At 48.2% G+C, this 24,710-nt stretch overlaps 1 protein-coding gene across 4 annotated transcripts in view; it reads left to right on the top strand.

The window, feature by feature from the left end:
• The first annotated feature begins 565 nt into the window (after nt 1-565).
• HTR2A (5-hydroxytryptamine receptor 2A) overlaps nt 566-24,710 on the top strand; it is a 44,144-nt gene continuing 19,999 nt past the window's right edge. Inside the window, exons 1-3 of one of the 4 annotated variants that reach the window (XM_045839309.1) lie at nt 730-864; nt 1,409-2,045; nt 4,978-5,178. In XM_045839309.1, the coding sequence (XP_045695265.1) occupies nt 1,637-2,045; nt 4,978-5,178 (610 nt within the window). In that variant the 5' untranslated portion in view covers nt 730-864; nt 1,409-1,636. Of the gene's footprint in view, nt 865-1,128; nt 2,046-4,977; nt 5,179-24,710 lie in introns of those variants that run through there. The other 3 variants (XM_045839307.1, XM_045839310.1, XM_045839308.1) reach the window with 3 other exon arrangements.

Raw genomic sequence — 24,710 nt, 5'->3', positions numbered from 1 at the left:
TTTAATAATAAATTAAAATAGTACGGACAGTTTCAGAGTTCTCAATCCAAAGCTGCCTGGCCACCGAGTGCTCAAGTCGCCAACGTGAGTAATTCCACTCTCAGGCTCGGGCGCTGCAGGCGTTTGGAGGAAGTGCCTGGCTGGCAGGGACCCCCTTCCCCAGGAGAAGCCCTGCTCTTCTAGCCTTGTTTGGAGTTCTCTCTTCACCCTGCACACCAATCCGTATCCCGGTGCCGCTCACCTACCTTAGCAACCGGTAGAAAAGGCGATTTCTCCAGTTTCTCTCCTTTGAAAACAAAGGAAAACTTCCCAGCGTTAACATGTGAAAAGAGGAAAAAAAAAAAAAAGCGCCTGTGCGGTCCGCCCTCCTGGCTGTCGCTACCTTGCAGTTTATGACACAGTCAGAGGGAGGTCTGACGCCGCGGACGAGACAGCCTGAGCGAGAGCCGGCTGGTCCATCCCCGTGGAAACCACGCGTGCCTGGGAGCCGGCAGCCCTTCCACTCGGCTGTGCGGTTTCCTTTGTGGCTCTGAGAGCCGCTTCTGAATGAATGATGCGTCAACGCGTGCCTCCCTGAGCCCAGGCACCGGGGAGGGGTAACCCTGCGGAGCACGCAGGGCGGCGCGGGGGCGGGGGAGGGCAGAGGAAGCCGGTGGGGACCTGGGGACCTCGCAGTGCTGCAACTGGCTCGACCCTTGCATGCAGTTTTTGAAATCGGCAAAACAGAAATCAAATTGCTATCGCATTATGCGGGTGGAGGCTCGAGGAGAAGGGACCGTATTGCCACCAGCTTAACTGTCAGGCGAGATGGGGCAACTCACAGAGCGGCGGCGGGTGTCGGAGGTGCGGAGCCTGAACACGAACGTAAGTTCCCGGAGTCTCACGCTCTGTTTTACTGCTGTGTAATTTTCTTGCTGGCTTGAAATCATGCTGGGCTGAAATGTAATCATTTCACAAGGAGAATTTCTAGTGTGGAAAGTTGTTAATCTATGCTTAAGACTTTTTTTTTTTTTTTTTTTTTTGCCTTTCATTAACTAAGCAACATAATACGAGCTGAAATTCCTGACAGCAGCTGCGGCGATTTAGCCTCAGACAGAACTATAACCCAAAGTACATTCAATTACTATGGGATTAACGCTGGATGTATTTTTAATTGACTTTCTTAATGTAGAAGGCATGCTGCCCCGCTGGTTTGGATTGCATGCTATTTTAATCCTGCTGTGGCTAACCTAGTGGGAGCCGCGTAACCAACAGAATGACATAGAGATGAAGGAGATTCCTGGTAGTTACAAACTTTTCTTTTTTGGCCAGGAACACATTTTTCTCCCCCAAACGCTCAAAACTCGGCAACCTCTATGCTAAAAGTTCATTCTGCTTTTTTTTTTTTTTGACCTTGTTTTGGAGAAAGCAATGAAACGAAACAGAGGACTCTACTGAAATTGTGAAGGAAGGACACACAATTTGTCACTGCGGTCCTTTAACTCTATGGCAACCATGGGAGGAAAAGAGCCAGCCCACGGAGCCCCGCAGGCCCCCCGGCCTCAGGGTGCCCGAGCGTGGGGACGTGGAAATGGATGGTGAGCCTCTCCCTCCTTAGTTTCTCTGCACTTCGCCTGCCGAGAGTTCCAGCCTAGCCATGGATTTCCTTTGTGAAGAAAATACTTCTCTGAGCTCAAGTACGAACTCCTTCATGCAACCGAAGGACGGCACGGGGCTCCACCGTGACAGCTGTCACTCCGGGGACGCGAACGCCTCGGATGCCTTCAACTGGACGGTGGACTCGGGAAACCGCACCAACCTCTCCTGCGAGGGCTGCCTCTCGCCGCCCTGCCTCCTCCTCCAGCTGCAGGAGAAAAACTGGTCCGCCCTGCTGACGGCCGTGGTGATCGTCCTCACCATCGCGGGGAACATACTCGTCATCATGGCTGTGTCCCTAGAGAAAAAGCTGCAGAACGCCACCAACTACTTCCTGATGTCCCTTGCCATAGCTGACATGCTGCTGGGTTTCCTTGTCATGCCTGTGTCCATGCTAACCATCCTGTATGGTGAGTGGCCGTAGCCTCCCAGCCGTGCCCACACGAGTAGTGGGCAGCATGTGCATGTCATTAGCAGAGGATGAGCCAGGGCTCAGGGACAAAATAAACGCGAGGCTTTGTTAATAAACAAGGGTACCGTGATACGCTAGTTACTTAAACTTCACTCTCAAAATGGGGTTTCATATATATATTTTTTAAAAAAGGCAACCAATGATCTGTGATCACTGGAGAGTTTTGGCTTGGAAACCTGTGCATGTTAGGTAGAAATGATGATTATAAATGCCCTCACACACTCCTAAGGCAATAACTTATCTGTCATCCTAAACCCACTTGATTTTCCACTCCTTTCTATTCCAGAATATCCCGGCCTTTAGGACAGAGCAGTTCAATCTTTGTCACAGTTTTCAGGACTTCTAATGGAGTGAGAAAACCTTCCCAATTACCGTGGAACATTTGCAGAGAGAACATCGTGATGCAGTGGGTTTAATGTTAAAATATGCAGCCTCCATTAGAATAAATGAATTACTCCCAGTTTCATTGTTCCGGGCCCAGGGAAGCTAATTTGGACCGGTGCCTTTGAATGATGCCCTCAAACTCTTTAAAAATGCATATGCATAAACTCCGCGGGTCTGGTGAGGAGGGGGGTGGGAAACAAACGGGAAGAGGTTAATCTTGCTTTCTCCTCAGCAGAGTTTGAAAGAGTCACACCTCTGAGCAAGTCAGCCACCGCTGGGGCGGCTGCGGCTGGGGGCAGAATGGGATATTCTTTCCAAATTATGAGTAATTCGGCCAGACTTCTCCTTTGAGAGGGAGACAGAGACAGACAAACAGAGAGAGAGAGAGTGAATGTAGAGACTGCTGACACAAGCATCCAGAGCCAGACACAGGTTGAGTGCTGGCTTCCGGAGGGGATTTTCTGGCCAAGTCTCAGGGGCTAAAAAACACATCAGTCCAGCCCCTCGGCGTGGAGACGAGGGAGGGGAGCGAGGGCGAGCAGGCGCGGGTTTGCACGGGCTGGATAAGGCTCATTGCAACACCAGCCCGCCGTTCCACTCCAATGTCAGGACCAGATCATTCCGTCCAGCCCGCCTGTCATTTCCCAGACATTCTGGAGAGGTCCTGCCTGCCTAAGACCGCGCCCCTCGCCGAGGCCAATTCCAGGAATAGGGCGGATGACTCTCCACAGGGTCTGTCCGGGAACCAAAGCGCCCAGGGAGTTGGGGGGAAGCCCCGAGCGGCAGGTGGTGGGGGGCGTGGGGGTGGGCGCAGGCACCAGCCCGCTGGGTTCGGAAGCTGGGACCTGCCCCGGAGGCTCCGGCTCGGGCGAGAAGGGCGCCCCTAGCGGCCGCCGCTCGGCGTGCAGCGGGTTCCCGCCGCGAGCTCCGCGGGCGCGTCCTCCCGGGGCGAGGAAACGCCCCCTCCTTATCTCGGCTGCGCCAGCCGCCACTGAGGCCTGTGGCTGCCTCGGCGCGGAAAACGCCTCGCAAGGCCAGCATCAGTTCCGTTCAGCCGAGCAGGGCTTCCCCCCGGGGCGCTGCCAAGGAAAGGCTGTCGTTTTAGCTCCAGGCCTTTGCAAATGATCCTTGCGAAGGGCACCAAGTTAGGCTCGTATCGCGCAACCTTTACTTTCCCGATGACCCGTGGTGGCCTTTGGGTAGAGGGAGTGTGTTTGAAAAATGGAGAGTTTGTTCCGCTTTGTGGCGCTGGGCTGTGGGAAAGAAAAGGTGGTCTTTATAACTTTGCTTCTCGCGTGCACACAGGTCTGACACCATTGTTTATACTGTTACCAATGTTAATTAGGTTTATAGAACCATTTGATCCCCCTCAAACACACACGCACTCAGAGAGAGAGAGAGAAAGAGAGAGAGAGAGAAACAGGGCCCTCTGCTTCTGCCCATAAAACACAGGCTAGCTCCCTAATACAGCACGTGACCCCGGGCAGAGGTCCCCCCAGTCCAACCACCCACAGAGCTAGAAACATTTAGTGATCTAGTGTTCGGGACCCACCCACACCCACCCTTCTGGGCATCGGGATCTCTCTAAAGCTCTCTGGCCGATTCTCCTGCGAGGCCAGGAGTGAGAACCAGCACCCTGAACAGTGGTTGCCCAGGGGGTGGGTCCCTGGACCAGCAAGAGCAGCGGCCTGGGGACCCCTGCCCCACTGCAGACTGACAGAGTCAGAGCCTCGGAGGTGGGCGGCCCCTCTGAAACAACGCCCACCGAAGCTGGAGACCCGCCACCCCGAAACAGTGCAGAACCCGAACGAACACCAAGTTCTAATTCACCATCATCTTTATCCCCAGCCCCACCCCCGCCCCCGCCCCCGCCCACAAGCCCGGGGTTTGAGTTTAACCCCCAAAGCATTGTTAGGCGATTATCATTCAGGTTCACAAGTAAAGACAGACTCCGATTCTGGATTTTCAGTCATTTATTCCTTCACGCCAATAGCACTTAATGAGAGACCACTAACTGCCATCTCCCGGGCAGGACGGAGCAGTTACCATGGTGACTAAGGGTTGGGCCGACCCTCGGGACACCCAAAACATGCGAAGAAGTCAGGACAGTACACGGTGAGGATTTCAGTGGAGGAGCTGAAAATAGATCATAACTTGTGACCTAAGTAATTAAAAAATATATGAGATATATTCTGTTAGGCAGAAGACAGGGAAGGAGAGGGAAGGAGGAATCTGTTTAACACACTGAAACAGCCCCAGCCAGAAGGAATTCTCAGGCCTGGGGTCACCAGCCAGGGCAACCTTATTGCAGTTCACCACCTGGCTCTTCTGAAACATTGAGAAAATAGCTTCTGTTGCCCTGTGCTGCCCTGCCTCCCCCGCTCTGTGCCTTCCCCAGGACGAGACTGTTGTAGCCGGGGAGAACACAGGGGTCAGGGCAGCGACCTGCCGATTCCTGATGCTGACCCTGAGCTTCCGCCCCCCAGGTTACCGGTGGCCGCTGCCCAGCAAGCTCTGCGCGGTCTGGATTTACCTGGACGTGCTCTTCTCCACGGCCTCCATCATGCACCTCTGCGCCATCTCGCTGGACCGCTACGTGGCCATCCAGAACCCCATCCACCACAGCCGCTTCAATTCCAGGACGAAGGCATTCCTGAAGATCATCGCTGTTTGGACTATTTCCGTAGGTAAGTGGGAACAACGCTGCAGAGTCCCGTTTGCAATGACGGTTCCCGCCTTCCGAGGGGATGTGTTCTTTCTTTGTTGCGCCGAGACCGAACGCCCTGAATCTATCGTTTTGTTTGTTGCAAGGTATGTTGCAACATCGTCATTATCAGATTGGCTTTAGGAGCGAAACATCCATTCACGTCACTGGCTGACAACCTAAATTAGTGTTGCTTTGCACGAGGAAGAATGTGTATGCCAGTAGAGTCAAAATCAGGGGGAAAAAAAGCTGTGACTGGGCACCTTCTAAAACTTTTTCCCCATCCCACACTTTCAAAGTCACTGCTCTAAGTCTTGGGTTTCCCAGAGGCCTCGACGCTTATAACCCCTGGACTTGAGGTCAGCGCGAGACTACAGAGCTCCATCCTGGAGAATTCGAGGCTTCTGGGGACTAGGAAAGGCGCCAGGTGCTGTAACTCAGAGGGAGCTGGTGGGAGAGTGTACTGGGGGGGCAGGCATGTCAGCCACCCAGCACCTCTGCATCCCTTCCTTCTTTTAGGACACCTCGCACCACAGGGTTTCAACCTGCTTCCCTGGGGCTGGGGACACGCAGTCACCTGTAGCCCGTACTGACCTTCCACCCACACCTTGCAGTCAGGAAGGCCCAGGTCACGGAAGCTCTGGGCAGCTGAGTCATTGCACTTGTCACCTCAACAGGCTTCATGTATACCCAGAGCTTCCCCAGGATTTGTTTTAAAGTCACAGAGCTGTGCAGGCAGAAATGCTGCATCTGCTTATGGCCGCCCGGGTGTCGGGATCTACTAACGTGAGAGACCACAGAACTTGATGGCAGGCACACATGTATCCACAGCTTCGTTACGAGAGTGTAAATTTATAACAAGCAAACAGTGCACCGTCTTTGGTTTTGGTGCTTGTTTTCACCTTGCGGCTTACACTGTAACCCGGACAGTAGGTAGCTCCGTTCTGCAGGTGAGGCCGTGGGCGTCAGGAAGTGCAAGACTCACCTCAACACAGCCAAGTGTCCGTTTGATTGTGACGCGAATACTCGCAAGCTACATTTGTGTGGTTTTCAAAATTTGGAAAAGTCTCAGCTGTTTCCCATGTCAAACTGCACACTAGAGTCTGAAGGAGGCAAAAAGGAAAGATCTCGCTGCCCTCGTGGGATGGACGAGGGCGTGCAGTAGAGACCGGTTTCACGGCCTGCGAGCAGGAGCGGCGGGGCCGAACTCGCAGCGCCCGGCCCTGCTCTCACTGCCGGAGCCCCTCCTTACTTAGGGAGCACTTCTTGCTCCCCAGATTGCTTGTGGGTCCTGGGCCCGTGCAGTCTTGGACCCATTCTACTGGGAGCAAGAGAGTGGGAAATGCAGAAACCAGAAAGACACGTGTAGACATAGCTGGCCACCTGAGAAATTGTAAGTGCCTATGGCTAAACTCCATTATAAGCACAATTAAAAATATATATTTCAGTGTATATGAAAAAGGACAAGGATTGATCTCCTTAATGTACATTTTGATAAAAAAATGAAAAGACAATTCAATAGAGAAATAGACCATATGAATAGGCAATTCACAGACACACGTAATTTGAAGTGGGTATTAAAGCTCATGAAAAAAATGTGTAGCCTCTTTAACGGTCATGGAAATGTAACTGAAGACAATAACGCAATACCACTCTTAGCCGTCTGATTGGCAGAATTAAAATGAGTGAAAACAGGTGGTGTGGTTTGGGGCACAGGGTCGTATGTGCTATTGTAACCAGTTCGTGCAATGTGAATTGTTTGTTCTTGGACAGTGTAGCAGAAGTTGTTAAAATCTGACCTGCCATTCCCTCAAGAGAACCTTTTCTACAAATAACAAAAGTACACATAAAAACTTTTAATACAGAAATTTGGGGGAGTAGTAATTTTGGAATGAGTGGAAAGTTTGGGTTATGGTTGGATGTTGTGTTATAGTTGTTTTTATCTAAATTATGGAATATTTTGCAGCATTAAAAATATGGAGTTGGGGTTATTTGATATTCATGGATGAATGTCCATGACATTAAGTGCAAAAATCAAGTTTTGGGGTGGTGTGCATGATCTGAGCCCATTCTGATGCAATAATAACAGCAATAATACGTGGAGATAGCTATGTATTAGCACCGAGAAACTGTCGAGAGACTTCCCACTTGTCAAGAAGGAGAACTTTGAAAGAATGGCAGGGGTGTGATGTTTTCCCTTACGTGCTTCTGTATAGTTTTGTCACAAACATGACGACGATGGGAAAGTGGTGTGGAAAAACCAGTTCCACCGGCAGGTGGGAGGGAAGGCTTCCTGGAGGAGGGGGCTGACCTTCAGAGTCTGCGAGGGTGTTAACAACTGCATTTGGGTCATGCCCTCCTCAATCACTCAGCTTCCTCACTCTGGTTATTTCTAAGGGGTGCTGCTGCTTGCCCACAGCGCACCGCTACTAGTGCGGTCACTTGCCTTTTTCCAAGGCTTCCATCTAACGCTGAGGAAAATGAGTATAATTACAAAGCAGTTGCATTTTGTATTCGTGAGCGTCTCAGAGTAAAGGAGGGATGAGAGAGAAGACCGACGCATTAGATCAAGAACGAGCCCGGGGTTCTCTGTGCCCTTCATTTTTCCTGCTCAAACCCACCCTTCATGACCAGGGGTAACTGTGACTTCTCTGCACGATACCCAGCAAGCACACCCTTCCTCGGCGTGCTGGCCTTGCCGATGCCACCGGAGGAAAGAAAAAGGGTGCTACTCAGTCCTCAGCCGTCTGCAGCAGGTAACGGCATAAATCAGATGTTTTTTTTTAAAAAAGGAAATGACTATTTTCACATTGTCATATTTTGACAGGCAAGCAGAGATACCAATTTAAATTTCATTGCACTTATTTCATTTCAGAAATATATTTGTAGTCCATGGAGGAATTTTGAAGTATAATGGATCTCAAGAGAAAACAATTTTTTTCCCCGTCAAGGCCAAGCATGACCACATACTTCATGCATTATTCCTTTTGTAGAGAAAAGGCCAGCCGTGTCACCTTGATGTAGGGCCTGTACCTTTCCAAACGGTGACGACAGTGCCTCAGTTCTAAGCTCAAAGCCTAGGTCCCTGGGTCCTGGGTCCTAGGTCCCTGGGTCGCCACCCCCCACCCCCAGCCTTCAGAAAAGTCAGAAACCCACCTTCTCACCCAGATGGGGCAGATTTCTTAAGAAGCTCTGAGGGACAGTAGAGATGCTGTGTTTCACCATAGTTTTCATTTGTAGTTTTTTTGGTATTTAAGACTTTGAGTATCTTTTCACGGGTATGAGCAAAGTCCTATTTTGATTTCCAAGACTGTTGCCCATGGTTTTTGCTGTTGAGCTTGGTGTGTATCAGCAGGGAGTCTGGGGTGAGGTGACTCGTCCTGCCGCTTGCAAACCCGATGACCGGGAGCAAGTGACTGAAGCTCTGTCCCTCAGGTTCCCACGGAACAAACGCTGACAGTAACAGCACCAGTATGACGAGGCCGTTTTGATGATTAAGTGAATCAATATCGTGTTTGTGTCGTAAGTGTTGTAGGTTTGCAACATTATTCGAGCTTTTCTCTGTAAGGCTCTTGGTGTTTTCTAACATGAATGCGGGGGATTCGTGCTTTGGCTGCGTTGTGACACTTCTGTGTGTTCTCCGGGTGCCTTATGGTGGCATTTTCCACAGGGATTTTTATTTTCACATCCCTTTTGTTTATGAATGTCTGTCTCCCTTACTGCTTCTGAATGTCGAGTCATTACTAAAACTGCCTTTCCCCCTACACAGTTACGAAGGGGCTCTGCCACCTTCTCTTCCGTGACCTTGACGGTTTCGTTTGACAGTTTCGTCTTTAAACCACCTAGAACTGGATCTGTGATTTCACTCTATTTTTTCCATCCAGCTACTTATACCAGTCCCATTGTTTCCCCGCTGGTCTGATCCACCACCCTCTTTCCCACACACGGAGTTCCCACATATTGGGGGGCGGCGGGGGGCAAAAGTAGGTTCACAGCTGTGAGCACGTGAGTTTATGTTGGTGTTACCATTTGTTAATGATTGTGTTATTTTCCACATGAACAACGTTTTCCACACCCTGCATTTACATTTGTTTCTGGACTTTTTCTCTTCTAATGACCAGTCTGTCCAGGCACCTGGAGCCCGCTTTCCATCCAGGGTGTAGAATTACGGCTTTCTGTAGAGTTACCTCTGAGATCCACCGGGCCCTCATTTTCTTCTCTTTCAGACTTTTTTTGGACCATTTTCATTTGCTTCTTGCATGAGTTTTAGAAACCCAACCTCTATCAGAAAAAAAATAATTGCTTTTCTTATTGGAATTGTGTGTAACTTTATACATCAAACCTTTTGACCTTTTGGCTGGCATACCTATGTACTTTTTTTTGGTCCTGTTTTTCTTTTTCTATCTTTTTTTTTGGAGTGTGTGAGCAGCCTCAGATTGTATACGGAATGAAGTGAATTTATGTCAACAAATACAACTACTAAAAATCTTAACACTCAGGGTTTTAAAAGTTACATGCACATTTTAGGTCTGAGAGGCATGATCATTAAATACGTCTGTTTAATTTTTCTATCATACCATATCTTCTGGGGAAAAAATGCTCAGAAAAATACGAAGTACATCGGCTGCATAAAGTCGGCCGGGAAGCAGATGGTGTGCCGCTGGCCTCTCTGGGCGGCGTGCGGCCAGCCCCACCGCCTGGGGCAGAGCGTCTGCGGAGCCCGCCCGGGACCCTCTCCTCGGGGGCCTGGCGGGCTTCTGCCCGCCTCGCTTGCTGCCCGGAGTCCGCCTAAGGGTAGGCGCCAGAGAGCCATCAGGCAACCTGTCCCTACACACTGCTTGGGGACCTCGTTGTGGGTGAGCCCCTAACCTTCCAGGTTGCAGAAGGAGCCTGGGGAAGAATGAGTCTAACGGCCCTTCCCCTCGGCTTCTCTAGCCCCACGTTTTTTCTCCTGGGCGCAGCGAAGTTGCCTTCCCCCGTTCTCTGTCCTTCTGCCTGGCTGGAGCTCCAGGAGGGGGCTCCAGGCTCCGCGCCACCTGCCAAGGAGGAGGAGGACAGTGTCTGGGCGCAGCTGCTCCCGGCCAGGGGGAGAGAGGCTGCCAGCCTCCAGCCCCGGACACAGCTGCCGAGGGGCCAGCCACGCTGTCCCTGCCCCAACCAACGGCTCTGCCGGGCCACTCCATGCCCTGCTGCCTCTTTCCCTCATCCTCTGAGTGCAGCCGTCCCTTCCCGTCCTGCCCACAGGTGCAGCAGACTTTAGGGGCATCCCCCTACCTGGCCACGTGTGGGAGCCTTACCCCCTAGGAGGGCTCTGCTCTGGGAGGACAGGCTGTCGTCCTTCAGGAGGCTCGCCCAGGCAGAGTGACAGCTGGCTCGTCCCCACGGGGCAGACTCTGGCCAGCGCTGTGGGACGGCACGCTGAACCCAACAACAGTCAGTAGCGCACACCCTCCGCGGTCCCCGGGTCCTGGTGAGGCCCCTGGAAGGACCCGGCGACGGGGAAGAAACGCTCTAGCCTTGGGCGGGCCGCTGACCTGGCCCACCTGTGGGCTGCCCGTGGACTTGGCCTGCCTGTGGGCTAGTAGGGCCTCTGCTCTTCGGCTCGTCATTCTTTGAAGCGGGAGGAAGGAGGGGAGGAGGAACAGGGCTGGGACATATGTAGCTTCTGGCCATTTAAAGCCCAGGACCGGGGTCCACATGCTTGGCCCTCCTGCCCACTTCCTGCTTTGGGCAGCCAGGGGTCTGCAGGCTCTGGAGGTGTCTCTCAGATTTCGTCCCCTTGAGAGTACCCCTCCCTCCGTCCCCTTCCACATGCACCCCCTTTGATGGACAAGCCGTCCCCCCCAGACCCTACCAACCTGGGCTGCAGTTCTTTCTTTTACGGCCGTTGGCCCTTCCTCCAAAGGCTGTTGCTCCATAAACCAGGTCCCACCTGCTGTCTGTCTTCCAGAGATTCCCATCGTTTCTGAAACACTGATGAGAAGAGAGCCTTTCCCTTTTCCCAGGCCGTTGTGATTTGTTCTGATCGATGCATTTTACCCTTTTCCATCGTTAACTGGAACTTCAGGAGGGAGGAAGCACAGACACATGTGCTTGGATACTATCTTGATTCCACCAAAATACTTTATAGGTACATATGCACGTGTATTTTTTTTATCATTCCTTATTATCCTTTTATGCATTTAATTAATTCTGCAAACTGATCTCTCCCCTTCCAACTGTCTCCTTCCTCCAAGTCTTCCCTTGCCCCTCTGATCTTTCCTTCCCTGCTGCTTTCCCTCTGACCCCGCAGGGGTGGTGTTCCCCAGAGACGCAGTCTCCACATTCTCACTTTTCATTCCGCCTTCCCTTGCTGGGCTGCTTCCGTGTGCACGGATTCGGCTGTTAGCAGAACCCCGGGGACCCCACCGATCCCTGTTCCGGCCTGCGGCGCTGTCGCCTGCAGCTTCAGACTCCAGTGCGCAGCTCTCCGATGCAACTTCCGGCGGCGGTGGGGGGGCACAGACACCTCGGCCGTGTTCTGGCAAACCTGCGCTCCTTGAGATCCCCGCCTCTTGAGGTCTCCACCTTCGAACACGGCGTTGCGTTCGTGTCTACTCGGGCGCTAGACACCCAGGACCGACGCCTGGCCCTCCTCATCTCCACCTCCGGGCCATGGACTGGGCCTCGGTTCTCCCTTGGCAGCTGTTTCCTGCGTCAGTCCACCCCTCCTGTCCAGCCCTCGCCCTCTCTCCCCCATGCTACTGTAAACATTTTTCCGTCTACGGGTCTTTTGTTGTCTTTCTTCACCTTGTCACGAAAGTCAGCCGCAGGGCACGCAGATGTAACTAAATGGCTCTCCCCTTGGAAAGCCCGAAGTGACTTTGCTGCCGGGAGATTACGGGCCCTGCACGGACAGACGAGGCCCCTGTGACTGTGGTCCTCGCCCGCACCACTGTGTCATCTCCCACCCCTTTGCCTCCCAGCCTGTTCTCCAGCTACAGTGATCTGCCCATGGTTCCCGTGTCGCCTCTCCTATGTTCTTCTGTCTCCGGCTTCACATCCCTTCTCGTCTCCTTGCCTAGCTAATTTCTGGTTTTCTCCTGACATCACCTCCTCCAGGAAGCCTTCTCCACTTACCCCTTCCCTCCGAGGATTGGGCACTTGCCCTGCTTTGGTTCCTCTGTCACCAGTCCTTCCATATATTACCTTCCCACGTGTCTTGCCCCGTGTATTCCCCCACTAGGTCATGAGTTTCCAGAGAACAAGAAATGAAAAAGAAAACAAAAAGTTATACTTCATCTTGAGCCCAAACCAGTTCATAGCCGACGCCCATCCAGGACCGCCTGCATCCTCAAGTCCATTCCGGAGTCCGATGCCGGAAGCTCCTTTAAGGGAGTTTATTTTCTTTTCTTTCTTTTTTTTTTAAAGATTTTATTTATTTATTTTTAGAGAGGGAAGGGAGGGAAAAAGAGAGAGAAACATCAATGTGAGGTTGCTGGGGGTCATGGCCTGCAACCCAGGCATGTGCCCTGGCTGGGAATCGAACCTGCGACACTTCGGTTCGCAGCCCGCGCTCAATCCACTGAGCTACACCAGCCAGGGCGGGGAGTTTATTTCCTTACATGCTAGGTTTTAAAAAGCGATTTTTAGATAGGCTTTCCTATAAAGCATGGGGAAAGCAAATACTTATATAAAAAAGACTATTTTCATTTTTTTACTTTATGCCAACCACGTGGTGTTTATGAGAAATGCCTACATAATAGTGCTGGTAAGAGGGAGATGTTGGTGCATTTCCCCTGCGCCCCCAGCTGGTGAGCTTTGGTTTGAGATTTTAAGACTCATTTGGAACGTGAGTGAGAGTCACCGTACTCTAAGCCAGGTTCTCTCGTGTCAGACTGTACAGAGCTTCTCAGGGTCGTTTGCCTTGAACCTGGCTTTCTTAAACCGTTAGTAGGGTCTTCACACTCTACAGTCCAGGCCTCAACTCCGCAAGTTCAGATTTCTCTTCTCCTTTATCCAGGAGTGATCACACTCGGGGAGGTGGACTCGCATTAGACCAATTCCAGGAAACTGACTCATTTAGCACACAGGTATCGTGCACCCATCGTCCTGGATCCGCTCACCTGCGAGGCAGTCCTTCCTGGGGGGGGGGGGCAGTCCTCACAGAAGGCCATGGAAACAGCACAGGCAGCTACCTACCTACCAGCCTGGGGGTGGGGGGGGGGAGGCCCAGCAAGGAGTGAGGGAAGGTGGAGGCACTTGAGCAGAGGACATGATGCATACATCTCAAACTTTTTTAAAAACAGGAATTAAAGTATAAGCACACAGCAAAAAGCTTACGGGCTAGTGGAGAAAGACTAGCTATAAGGGAAAACAGGCTTTGCCATTGCAACAGACTCATAGATAGAGAGCACCAGGCTGGCAGCTCGGGGAGGGAGGGGTCGGGGGTGGAGGGATCAAGCAAGAAAGAAAAAGGACTCAGGGACGTGGGCAACAGTGTGGCGATTGTGGTGGGGGAGGGGGTGGTATGAGGGGATACATGGTAAGGAAAAACACAACACAAAAAAAATATTAAAGAGACAAAAATTCAAGTACAAAAAAACGCAAAGAACGCAGCGGAGGTGAGGAGGAGGGAAGGATGCATGGAGATGGCGATGTTCGAGTTGAGGTTTGAAAGATGGATAGAAGCTGGGAAAACGGAGGATGAGACAGAATTTTCCGAGAAGAGAAAATAATGTGGAAGGAAGACATTACAATATAGCTCAGTAAACAAAAGATTGAGATAGATGAGCTTTGAAGTCCTTTAGAGGATTTTTGATAACTTTATTATAGTGATGAATTGCCCTTTTCCACTCTAGGGATGTTTATCTCTAAATAAGCAAGACCAGTTGTCTAGAATTAGAACATCCTTCCCCTGGACGGTGCTGAAATAATGCTGAAGATTTCTTAGCTACCAGACTCCTTTGCAATATTTCATCTCAGTCATCAGAATACTCTATTATACATTATACTACAGTTCCAAGATCAGGACTTGCTTATATCAGCTACAGGATAGGCGCTGGCTGACTTTTAGAGAATCCTGGATAAACAGAGAGCTATGTTTTTATCAGAAACATCTTCAAACCTTTCTTCTAGAAAGTCACTTCTAGAAAGATTTCTGCCAACCAACAATGTCACCATTTTTATTCAAAGCCTTCTTGGTTTTCACTCCTGAAGGTGGTATTTTCTGACTTTTCCCTGTTTTCTGGGCCTTTGCTTGGTTGAGGGTAACAGCCTTTGTTTTAGCCCCAAGGAGTCAAGAATTATGAAGTACCTTGGCACTTCCAAATATCTTCCAAAATTTAGTTTCTCAGCTGTCCTCATAGATATTTTTTTTAATTGGTCCTTGATTTCTGGAACTAAGACTATTGGGGAATGAAGGCGAAAAGAACCTTCTTGCCCAGTTCCTGTTAGAATGTGCCCACAAGGATAGTCATTAATGCTTGCCATTATCTACCTTTTCAAAACATCTTCAGAATGGTGAATTAATTGGTCTCCTACATTATCCTAATTTCCATGAAATTGATTCATCATGATTTCTTTTCATATTCTTATTCCTTTTTTAATTTTTAAATCATTTTTAATTTTTCAATTCTACTTGACATACAATATTAGTTTCAGGTGTACAACCCAGTGGTTAGACATTATTTAACTTACTGAATGATCTTCCCAGTAGATTTCATGCCCATATGACACCATACATAGTTATTACAATATTATTGACTGTACTCCCTATGCTATACTTTACAGCTCCATGACTGTTCTGTAACCACCCATTTGTTCTTCCCAATCCCTTCACCTTTCTCAACCACCCTCCCAACTCTCCTCCCATCTGGCAGCCCTCAAAATGTTCTCTGTATCTGCAAGTCTGTTTCTGTTCTGCTTGTTCATTTAGTTTTTTAGATTCAGTTGTTGATAGATATGTTTGTATTGCCATTGTATTGTTCATATTTTTCATCTTTTTTTCTTTCTGAAGAAGACCCTTTAACATTTCATGCAATACTGGTTTGGCGGTAATAACCTTCTTCAGCTTTTTCTTTCCTGGGAAGTTCTTTAGCTGTCCTTTATTCTAAATGATGCTTTGCTAAGTAGAGTAATAATCTTGGGTGGAGGCCCTTAGTTTTCATCACTTTGAATATTTCTTGCCAATCCCTCCCAGTCTGCAAAGTTTCTGTTGAGAAATCAGCTGATAGTTTTATGGGAGCTTCCTTGTAGGTAACTAACTGCTTTTCTCTTGCTGCTTTTAAGATTGTCTCTTTGTCTTTAGCCTTTTGCATTTTAATATGATGCATCTTGCTATGGGCCTCTTTGGGTTCATCTTGTTTGAGACTCTCTGCACTTCCTGGACTTGTGTGTCTTCTTCCTTCACCAGGTTAAGGAAGTTTTTTGTCATTATTTTTTTTAATAGGTTTTCACTTACTGCTCTTTCTCTTCTCCTTCTGGCACCCTCATGATGCAAATGTTGATATACTTGATGTTGGAGCAGAGGCTCCTTACACTGTCCTCAATTTTTTGGATTCTTTTTCCTTTTTGTTGTTCTGACTGGGTGTTTTTTGCTTCCTTATATTCCACATTGTTGATCTGATTCTTGGCTTCATCTATTATACTGTTGATCTTCTGTAAATTATTCTTCATTTCAGTTAGTGTATCTTTCCTTTCCGATTGGTTATTTTTTTATGATTTCCATGGCATTTTTATGCTGTTAAAGGTCTCACTAAGTGCATCTACTCTTCTCTTAAGTTCACTGAGCATTCTTACATCCAGTGTTTTGAACTCGATGTCTAGTAGATTGCTTGTCTCTGTGTTGTTTAGTTCTTTTCTGAAGCTTTGTTCTGTTCATTCATTTGGGACATGTTTCTTTGTCTCTGCATTTTGGCATCCTCCCTGTGTTTGTTTCTATGTATTAGAAGGTAGAGCTGCTATGTCTCCCTGGCTTCATAGAGTGGTCTAATGTAGTAGGTGTCCAATAGGGTCCAATGGCACAGCCTCCCTGTTCACCCAAGCTGGGCACTTCAGGGACAGCTCCACCCTTTTCTCACCCACAGCCCCCATGTGGGCTGTGTAGCCTTGACTGTTGAGCCTTGGTTGCTGTTGACGTGTCAGTGGGAGGGATTTACACCTGGCCGAGCAGCTGCAAGGACTGGCTGTGACCACCATGGAGGATCAGCTATGCAGGGGGCCACCCCACAAAGCAGGACTCTGGTGCCCACTGAGTCTGCCCTTTGAGTGTGTCATTTGTGGAGGTGGTCGGGTGATGCTTCCACAAGGTCTGAAGCTGTCCATCAGGTGCTCTGGCTCTGGGGCCTCCCAGGAAGTGCAGGCCAAGACCAGCCACTGCCTGTGTTCCCCCCTGGGCCACCCAGCATGAGCTACAAAGTAATCTGCAGATGACTGCAACTTGCACTGGGCTTGGAGGTGCCCAGAAGAGGCCAGGCTGAGAACCAAGGCCGGTTGCTGGTAGTACCGGGCCTGGGGCCCCTTAGTGAGAGGTGCAGGGCACTCGGAGGCCAGATGCTGCTTACTTGAGAACTTTTAGGGAAGCCATAAATCATGAGCCAAGACAGGCCATTCATATGGAAAAGCCACAGGAAACAGCTTGGGTGGGCCAGCAAGTTGAGTTGGGCAGGGTCTCAGGGAATCACCAGGGTGGAGTGAACCTCGATAGCCAGTTTGATGGAGACTCAGACACAGCACCTGCCCGCCAGCTCTGTGGAAGAGGGCTCAGAACAGGAACAATGGCTGCTGCCAGCACCTCTGCCTGGCACCCTCCAGCTCTCACCATTGTGCCAGACAATTCGGTTTCTCCCCAGAGGTCCCTGGCGCCTTTTGAGTGGCTGTACTAGCACTGAAGGTCAGAGGCAGTGATCTGTGTAGGTCCACGCTCAGGCCCTTTAAGAGGAACCGCCTAGGACTCCAGAGCCCTCACTCAGCCTCAATTTTCACTGGTTTTTGCAGCCAGAAGTTATGGGGACTCTCCTCCTGGCACTGGAACCCTGGGCTGGGGAGCCTGGTGTGGGGCTGGGACCTCCTCCGGGAGAACCTCTAAAGCCAAGATACGCCTCCTGACTTTTGTCTGCCACATGTGGGCGTGGGACCAGCTCACTCTGCATCTCCGCCCCTCTTACCAGTCTTGACGTGGCTTCTTCTGTGTATCCTTAGTTGTAGGACTTCTGTTCTGCTGGTTCAGAATGATGGTTGGTCTGTAGTTTAATTGTCACGTTGATGTGTTTGTGGGAGAAGGTGAGCACGGTGTTTACCTGCTCTGCCATCCTGACCAGAAGCCCTCCTATTCCCTTGTAACCCCCAAGTGAACCATTGTAAAGATGTATATAAATGACCACATTTGCAGGTTACACTCAAAAGGTTAAAACATGACCAAGTTCATTCCCACTGTTCATTTGATTCAAGAACAACACCTGGTTTACACATGTGATGTAGGAACTTCAGCAACCACCCAGCTGATACAGAAACCAAGGGCCTACCCCGCTCACAGACATCCTTTACTGTTCTGATACAGCCGTTACCTCATCTAGTTGGTAAGGTAAGGGCTGTCGCTTACTAAAATTTTGTTGCACCCCGTGAAAGACATTCAGCCCTGTCTAGAATAAAGCTGATCTTCATTTATTGTGTTTGGCGGGCTGGCTGTTGTCTCTATTTCCATTTTGGGCACTGGCTGTGAACCCCTGGCAAATGCCCATAGGGTGTTACAAACAGTGCACCCGTGGTCCCTCTACTCAGAGGAAAGGAGAGGTTCCTTTCATGTCTCCCAGCTTCCCTAGCTCCCTGGCACAGTCCTGGCCACATCTGCCAGTGTCCCTTTGCACGTCCAGCCATTCCACGCAGGCACCATCATCCTCAGAGGCAGACAGAGCCATCACGTGCTGAACGCTCACCGTGCAAAGGCACCGAACTGTCCATCCTTCTGTCTGTTTTCAACAGACACGCTCCCTGCATAGCCTCAAAGACGGTACTCCGGCTGCTTAGTTTGTCTCCTTAGCTCGTGTAGGAGAAAAAAAGAGTATGTGTGTGTGTTTAACCACACAGAGGAGCTCAGTTGTATTGGTTGACAGGTTCGATAAAATGAATGAATAAAAAAAGGAGAAAGAAAAAGAAGGAAGGGATAAGCACATAAAGGGAGAAAAACCGTTTCCCTGAAAGGCCTTTGTGGATTCCCTGGTCCCCACCCCCCAGGGCAAGCCATCTTCAAAGTAATATGTCCACCTGTGACCCCCTTTTTTGCATATCAGACCTCACCTGGCGAAGTACAGCAAATAGACGTGCAGATAAACATCTGTACAGTAGCTTTTCTGGGATCTTCATAGATGTAATGCCTGTTTCCATAGAAACGGGCTTGGAGAAGGCGGTCACAGAGAGAGGCGAAGGATGAGAGACACACACCATGAGAAATTCACGCTCCAACTTCAGGCAAGAGCTGGAAGTCACACGTTTGTCTTTTCATAACGTGGCGCTTTCAACTCGGCAGGGGACAGCCCTATTAATTCAGGCAGGAAATATTTTCATTATATTAATGAGGTTTCATTGTCGAATGTTTATATTTCCCATGAAAGTGAAAGCAATTACAGCAACACCGCTAATAGGGGCTGTTCCTCAGTGGGGGGATGGAGACCTTTCAGACTCTGGCTGTGACCTTCAGAACCCCGTTACCAGCCCTGCTGCCCTCAGTGACCCACCTTAGCCAGCACTGAGTCGCCTGCCCGTCCTGAGGTGTGTCCTTCACGTGTTGCTAAACCATTTGTGAGCGTGCTAAAGAAAAGTGAACGAAAGACTCTGAGAGTGAGCCCGAACACCGCAAGCAAAACGTATTTTCTAATCAACCATAATGAGCACGTTTAGACCCGTTTCTGAGACAGTGCGAAGTGACAAAAATAATGACCCATCCCTGGGGACAATTTCACTGTTGGACGAGAACCGTTGGCCTTGTTTCCGTTCGTGATGACCTTCCTGTGAAGAAACGCGGGAAGTGCACTGGAGCCCCTGGGCACCGAGCACCCCGGGGACTGTTCCCGGATCATCCGACTCAGAGGGGTGGAGAGGAAGCCCGGGAAGCAGTACCTCTGCTATCAGTTTCGATTCTGGATAGATGTTTCATGTACATTCTCATAGGCTGCATCGCATAGATACGTTTTAAAATTTCAGAGGTGCACATTGCACGTCCACTTACTTGCAAGAAACCGCGTAAGCTCTTCCACGAGTCGCCCACAGAGCGGTCAGACCGCACACCAGAGCATACTGGGTTTCTCCCCTCTCAGGGAAGGGCGGGGCCAGGCCTTCCTTGTCTTGGAGCTCCTCCCCACAAGCACTGAGCACTCAGAAAGTGCTCGCAAAACTGACCATTAATGAGCCAATCCTGATTTCCTCAAGCAGGTGCATCGGCCTTGACCTTTTACAATCTCTGTCACATTATCTTTGATGTAAAAACTAAATTTAAGAGTATTACTTTGCAGAGTAGGTTCTACTCCACATTGGTCCAGGTAATAAGGTGCCTTCTCCCATGCCAATGAGCACCACGATCTTTTAAAGATGCTACAGGCCGTTGATGACACATTACCAGAATTTAAGGGGGAAAATGAAAGGCACAACTAAAGTAATTTCCCTGGAGCTCTTTTGAAATAATTTAGGAAAAATCAGGTCTCACGTGAGATTTGTCTAGAATTAAATTACATTTTGATAACCCTTCTCAGCTCTCTAATTCCCTTTTCTACGGTTAGGCCTCAATACCCCCAAATTGTCAGCAAGCCTCTGAACAAAGATGCTTTTTTCCTAATAGCATCTTTGCTATTAGCAAGGGATTCTATTTCTGGGTCTCCACTGGATTTTCCACGTCATGCTCAGAACAAGGTGGGTGTCAAAATACAAAGACGGGCGCCGGAACCTCTTCCTGGCTTGGCCAAAACCTGCGGTGCATCTGTGTCGCCAGTCTGCTTGCCCTTGTGGAGAGTATACTAACACTTTGTAGTTCCTTAGAAGCAGGGCTGGTTCTTGGGTGAATCAACTACGTCATTGACCCTAGAGAAAGAGCAATGCCACGCAGTCTATTTTCAGGACGATCTGCTTGTTTCTTATTCTCTAATGACTGAATACAGGTTAGCAACCCAGCCAGGGGCTCAGCCGGCGGAAAGGGGGCTGCAGTAGCATCAGCCCAGAGAGCACCAGCAGACGGAGGTGGTCTGCTTTACACCAGCTCCCGCGCCAAGAATTGAGTAGTCCTCCTAAGGAATGCAAGGCTTTGTGATTGATTTCCCTTGTTTTGTTTTATCTTTTTTAGGTCAAAGCTGACCTTTTTTCATTTATGAGCATTTCACAGGTTTTTTTCACAAGGATAGAATAAGAAATCGGAGTCACAGTTTTAGCTGAAAGGCTTTTTTGACGTGAAGCTTCAAGCACGCACTAAAGTTCAGTTACTGATAGGTTGCAATAATTCCCACAATGGAAAAGATTCTAAAAGGCGAGAGGGAGGGAGGAGAGAAGGGGCAGTGGGTTTAGTCGATTCAGTATAAATTACACAATGACACACTCACAACGTTTGAAGTTACAGCCTCCAGCGCGAGCTTCTCTCTCTGTAACACACGGTCACGCAGAGCTCTGAGTGCAGTGGGAAGCTGCTCTGGTGAGTGTTAGGACCCAGGCGACCTGAGCATCCCGGCTTTGCCAGCCAGAGAGCACCGCCCACATGTCAGTTTCCTCATTTGCACAATGAGGAGCTTGGACTCCCGATACCTAAGCTCATTGTCAAGTCTGTAGTCTGAGAGTTAGTTATATAACCTGAACCCTGACGTCGGTATTAAATGAGAATATTTAGTGAGATCCCGAGCAAAACTTCATGGGAATTGAACTTATCTTTAAATCCTTTGCTTATCTCTGCTGTCATTAATTCTAGCCCAGTTTAGACAAGAAAAGTCTTCAGTTTAAAATGGAATATAACTGAAACAGCTCCAGGATAAAGAAAATCTGTCTCCAAACTCTGAAGTTATTTTGCACACTAGGTAATTATCTTAATGGAGATGTGAGGTGTTGAGCCAACCACTCTTTTTCATTTTTTTCCTTTCTGTAAAAAATTGAATAAAGCAAATAGCATTTGAAATACTTTAATCCTAGAACCATTTTTGTTCTTATGATTTGTCCCTCACAGACTATGTATTTCAACAAAGATAACATCCTTTCTGCTGCTCTATATTCTGATATTTTCACATAACATTGTATTAGCATGAGAAGCTTACACTACTGAAACCCTCAGCTAGTTATCAGTAATTTCCATTTTTCCATTTGAGCTTCATAATTATGATTTTAATGGCTGCAAACTATTCCCTCGTGTTGGTATAACACTGAAATCTGGTAGTCATTCTCCCAATTCTGTTTTTAGTTTTGACTAATAAAGTAGTATATTCGAAACAATAATTTGAAGGAAAAACTATCTGGCTGGGTAGCTTAGTTGGTTAGAGTGTTGTCTTGATATACCAAGGTTGCAGGTTCCATCCCCGATGAGGGCACATACAAGAAGCAACCAATGAGTTTATAAATCAATGGAACAACAAATCAGTGTTTCTTTTGCTCCCTTTCTCTCTCTAAAAATCAATAAATAAGATAAAAAAAACAGTAAATTAGCTTTTGATGTGATTTATTTTATTCTATCCCTACAGTAGTCTATATTTGGGTTCATTTGTCTATAATTACCTCAGGTATATTTAGTTTGGTGATTTTTTCACTTTTTTCAGTTCAGGAAGCTTTTATTTGATCAATTGAGAAGTTGCATTTTGTTTTTAAATCGCAGATAAAAACATGCAGTTTTAAAATTTTTTTGTTGCAACATAACAAATTGGCCATTTGAGCTATTTTTAAGTACCAATTCCTTGGTACTACATTTACAATCTTGTGCAACTATCACCACTATCTTTTTCCTAACTTATTACCCCAAACAAAACTCTAATCACTAAGCAATTACTCCCCATTTTCTCTTACCTCAGCCCCTGGAAACCCCTAATCTACTTTGTCTGTGAATTTGCTCATGCTAGATACTTTACGTAAGTGGAATTATATTTGTCCCTTTGTTTCTGGCTTACCTCACTAAGCGTGTTTGCAAAGGTCATCTATATTATAGCATGTATCAAAACTTTATTCCTTTTGACAACTAAGTAACAGTTCATTATGTGTATACTTTGAGTATCAAAGTGTCTGCTGATGGACTCTTGGGTCAATGCCACCTTTTGGCTGCTGTGCACGAGGCTGAGATAAACATCGGCGCACAGGGCTTTGTTCTGGTCCCGTCTCCAGTCCTTCCATCGACCGAGGAGTGGAGTTGCTGGGTCACAAGGCAATTCTCTGTTTACTGTTTGAGGAACTGCCAAACACTTCCCACAGTGACTGCAACATTTTACGTTCCCATCAGCAAAGCAGGAGAGCTCCATTTTCCATCAGCAAAGCCTGTTAGCTGCTGGTTTTCGTCCTAGCCACCCTGGCAGTGTGAAGTGGGACCTCACTGTGGCTTTAGTTCGCACGGCCCCAGTGCCGGACACCATCACAGTGTTTGTGGCCTTTGCCTGTCTTCTGCACTCATGCGAGTCCTCTGCCCATTTAACTGGGATGTTCCTTTGTGGGGTTTTAGGGGTTTTCATGCTAGTCTTAGGAGTGTTTACAATATTAAAACTTTCAGCTATGATTTGCAAATGTTTTTTCCCATTTGTAGATTATCATTTTTCTTTGATAATGTCCTTAGATGCACATAAGTTTAATTTTGGTGAGGTCCAATTTATCCGGGGGGTTTTTTCTGTTGCTTATTGTTTTTGGTGCTATGTATACTTCAACCCCTTTTTATTTCTTCAGTTTATTTTCCCTTTTCACTCCCTTGAGATTCTTTCAGTTACTTTATCACCACAAGTTATATTATTGAATAACCTTGGAATAAAAGAGTGAACATTTTTGCAAAGAGTTTTTTCCTAAATTTCTTATTTAAAAATCTTTTAGTAAGTATTGAAAATGTTCTGTTTGGCAATGCTAGTTTAGCCATGCATAACTTTTTCTTCCGCGTTTCTAAATGGCAACATTTTAGTAGCTAGTGAATGTAGGTGCCGTTTGTAAAGCACTTTCGGGTGATTTAAGAATGAATAGCCACTCTAGACTTCCTTGGGGAAGTCCCTGAAGATAAATTATAAGAACGCTGTAAGAAAGCATGAAAGAGGAACTCCGTTAAATATAGGGAATTGAAGGTGCATTCCCTACGAACAGGTTCTCTCAAAGAACCAGGTGTAGTAATTATACCCATGTCTTCCAGGGAGCGAATCCCCTCATTTTAGGACGGTGTTGGACAGGTGGCACGTAATTCCTTCAGTTGAGGTTCGCGGATGGTCCTGCGGTGGATTCCTGCCAACACGTGGTCTGCTGAGTGGGGTTTGTTCTTGACTACGCCTTGCCCCGCAGAGCCCTTGGACAAATGTCGATCTCAATACCGAGCCGTGGGAACTCGCCTCCGTTTCCCCTCCAGATCGCGTGTCCAGCTGTGGGGCAGCCCTCAGTCATTTCACGCAGCACGACCCCCTGACCCAGCCCGGGCACTCGGCACATGCGAGGGTGCTAACCTTTCAGATTATTTAAATGTTGTGTGCTTCCGGAAGTCCGACCTTTCTAGGGGAAAGGCATCCCCATAGTTTAAGAGAGAAGAAAGGAAAAAGCGCTTTAAAATGGAAACAAAATTTCCATTGGCAGTATGTTAAATTCTCAAATTTTACCATCTGGGTTTCCAATTAATTGCCTAACAGACCAGCTACTGAAGGGCCGACTGTCTCTCTGCAGCGGTGCTGGACGGTTAATGAACTATCCTTTTCATTTTCTATTTTATGATCTGGGTATTTTGTACTTGGGTCAGGACAAAGGAGGTTTAAATGTAGACTTCAAAAATCTTCTGTTGCTTGTTTATGAGCTTTATAATTGTTTAAATGCCTTCATTCTCCCATTCTAACAAAATCTCTCATGCAGCCCTGGCTGGCGTGGCTCAGGGTCACAGGTTCAATTCCCACTCAAGGCACATGCCTGGGTTGCATGCAGGCCAGGTCCCCAACAAGGGGCACATGAGAGGCAACCACACACTGATGTTTTTCTCTCCCTCTCTTTCTCCCTCCCACCCTCTCTCTAAAATAAATAGAATCTTAAGAAAAAACAAAAACTAACACTAAAAAAAAAATCCCTCATGCATCCCAATGGCAGATACGAAGACTGAAGGGTGGGCCTTAGATTTCACTCTACCTGCAGATCTTCCAAGTTCACCTGCCATGTGCTCATGGGTGCCAGCCGACACACAAGAGCCTTAGATCCCAGATGCCCTGTAATAGCAACAGGCAGGATATGATCGTTTTCTTTTCTATTTTTTTTTACAGCTTACAAATTCTTTTTTTTTAAGATTTTATTTATTTATTTTTAGAGAGGGAAGGGAGGGAGAAAGAGAGAGAGCCATCAATGTGCGGTTGCTGGGGGCTGTGGCCTGCA

The sequence above is a fragment of the Phyllostomus hastatus genome, unplaced genomic scaffold, assembly GCF_019186645.2.
Source record: "Phyllostomus hastatus isolate PE091 unplaced genomic scaffold, TTU_PhHast_1.1 phas_contig_29, whole genome shotgun sequence".
Lineage (NCBI taxonomy): Eukaryota > Metazoa > Chordata > Mammalia > Chiroptera > Phyllostomidae > Phyllostomus > Phyllostomus hastatus.
Note: the sequence above shows the minus strand (reverse complement) of the source record. Positions and strands in the feature narration are given on the sequence as shown.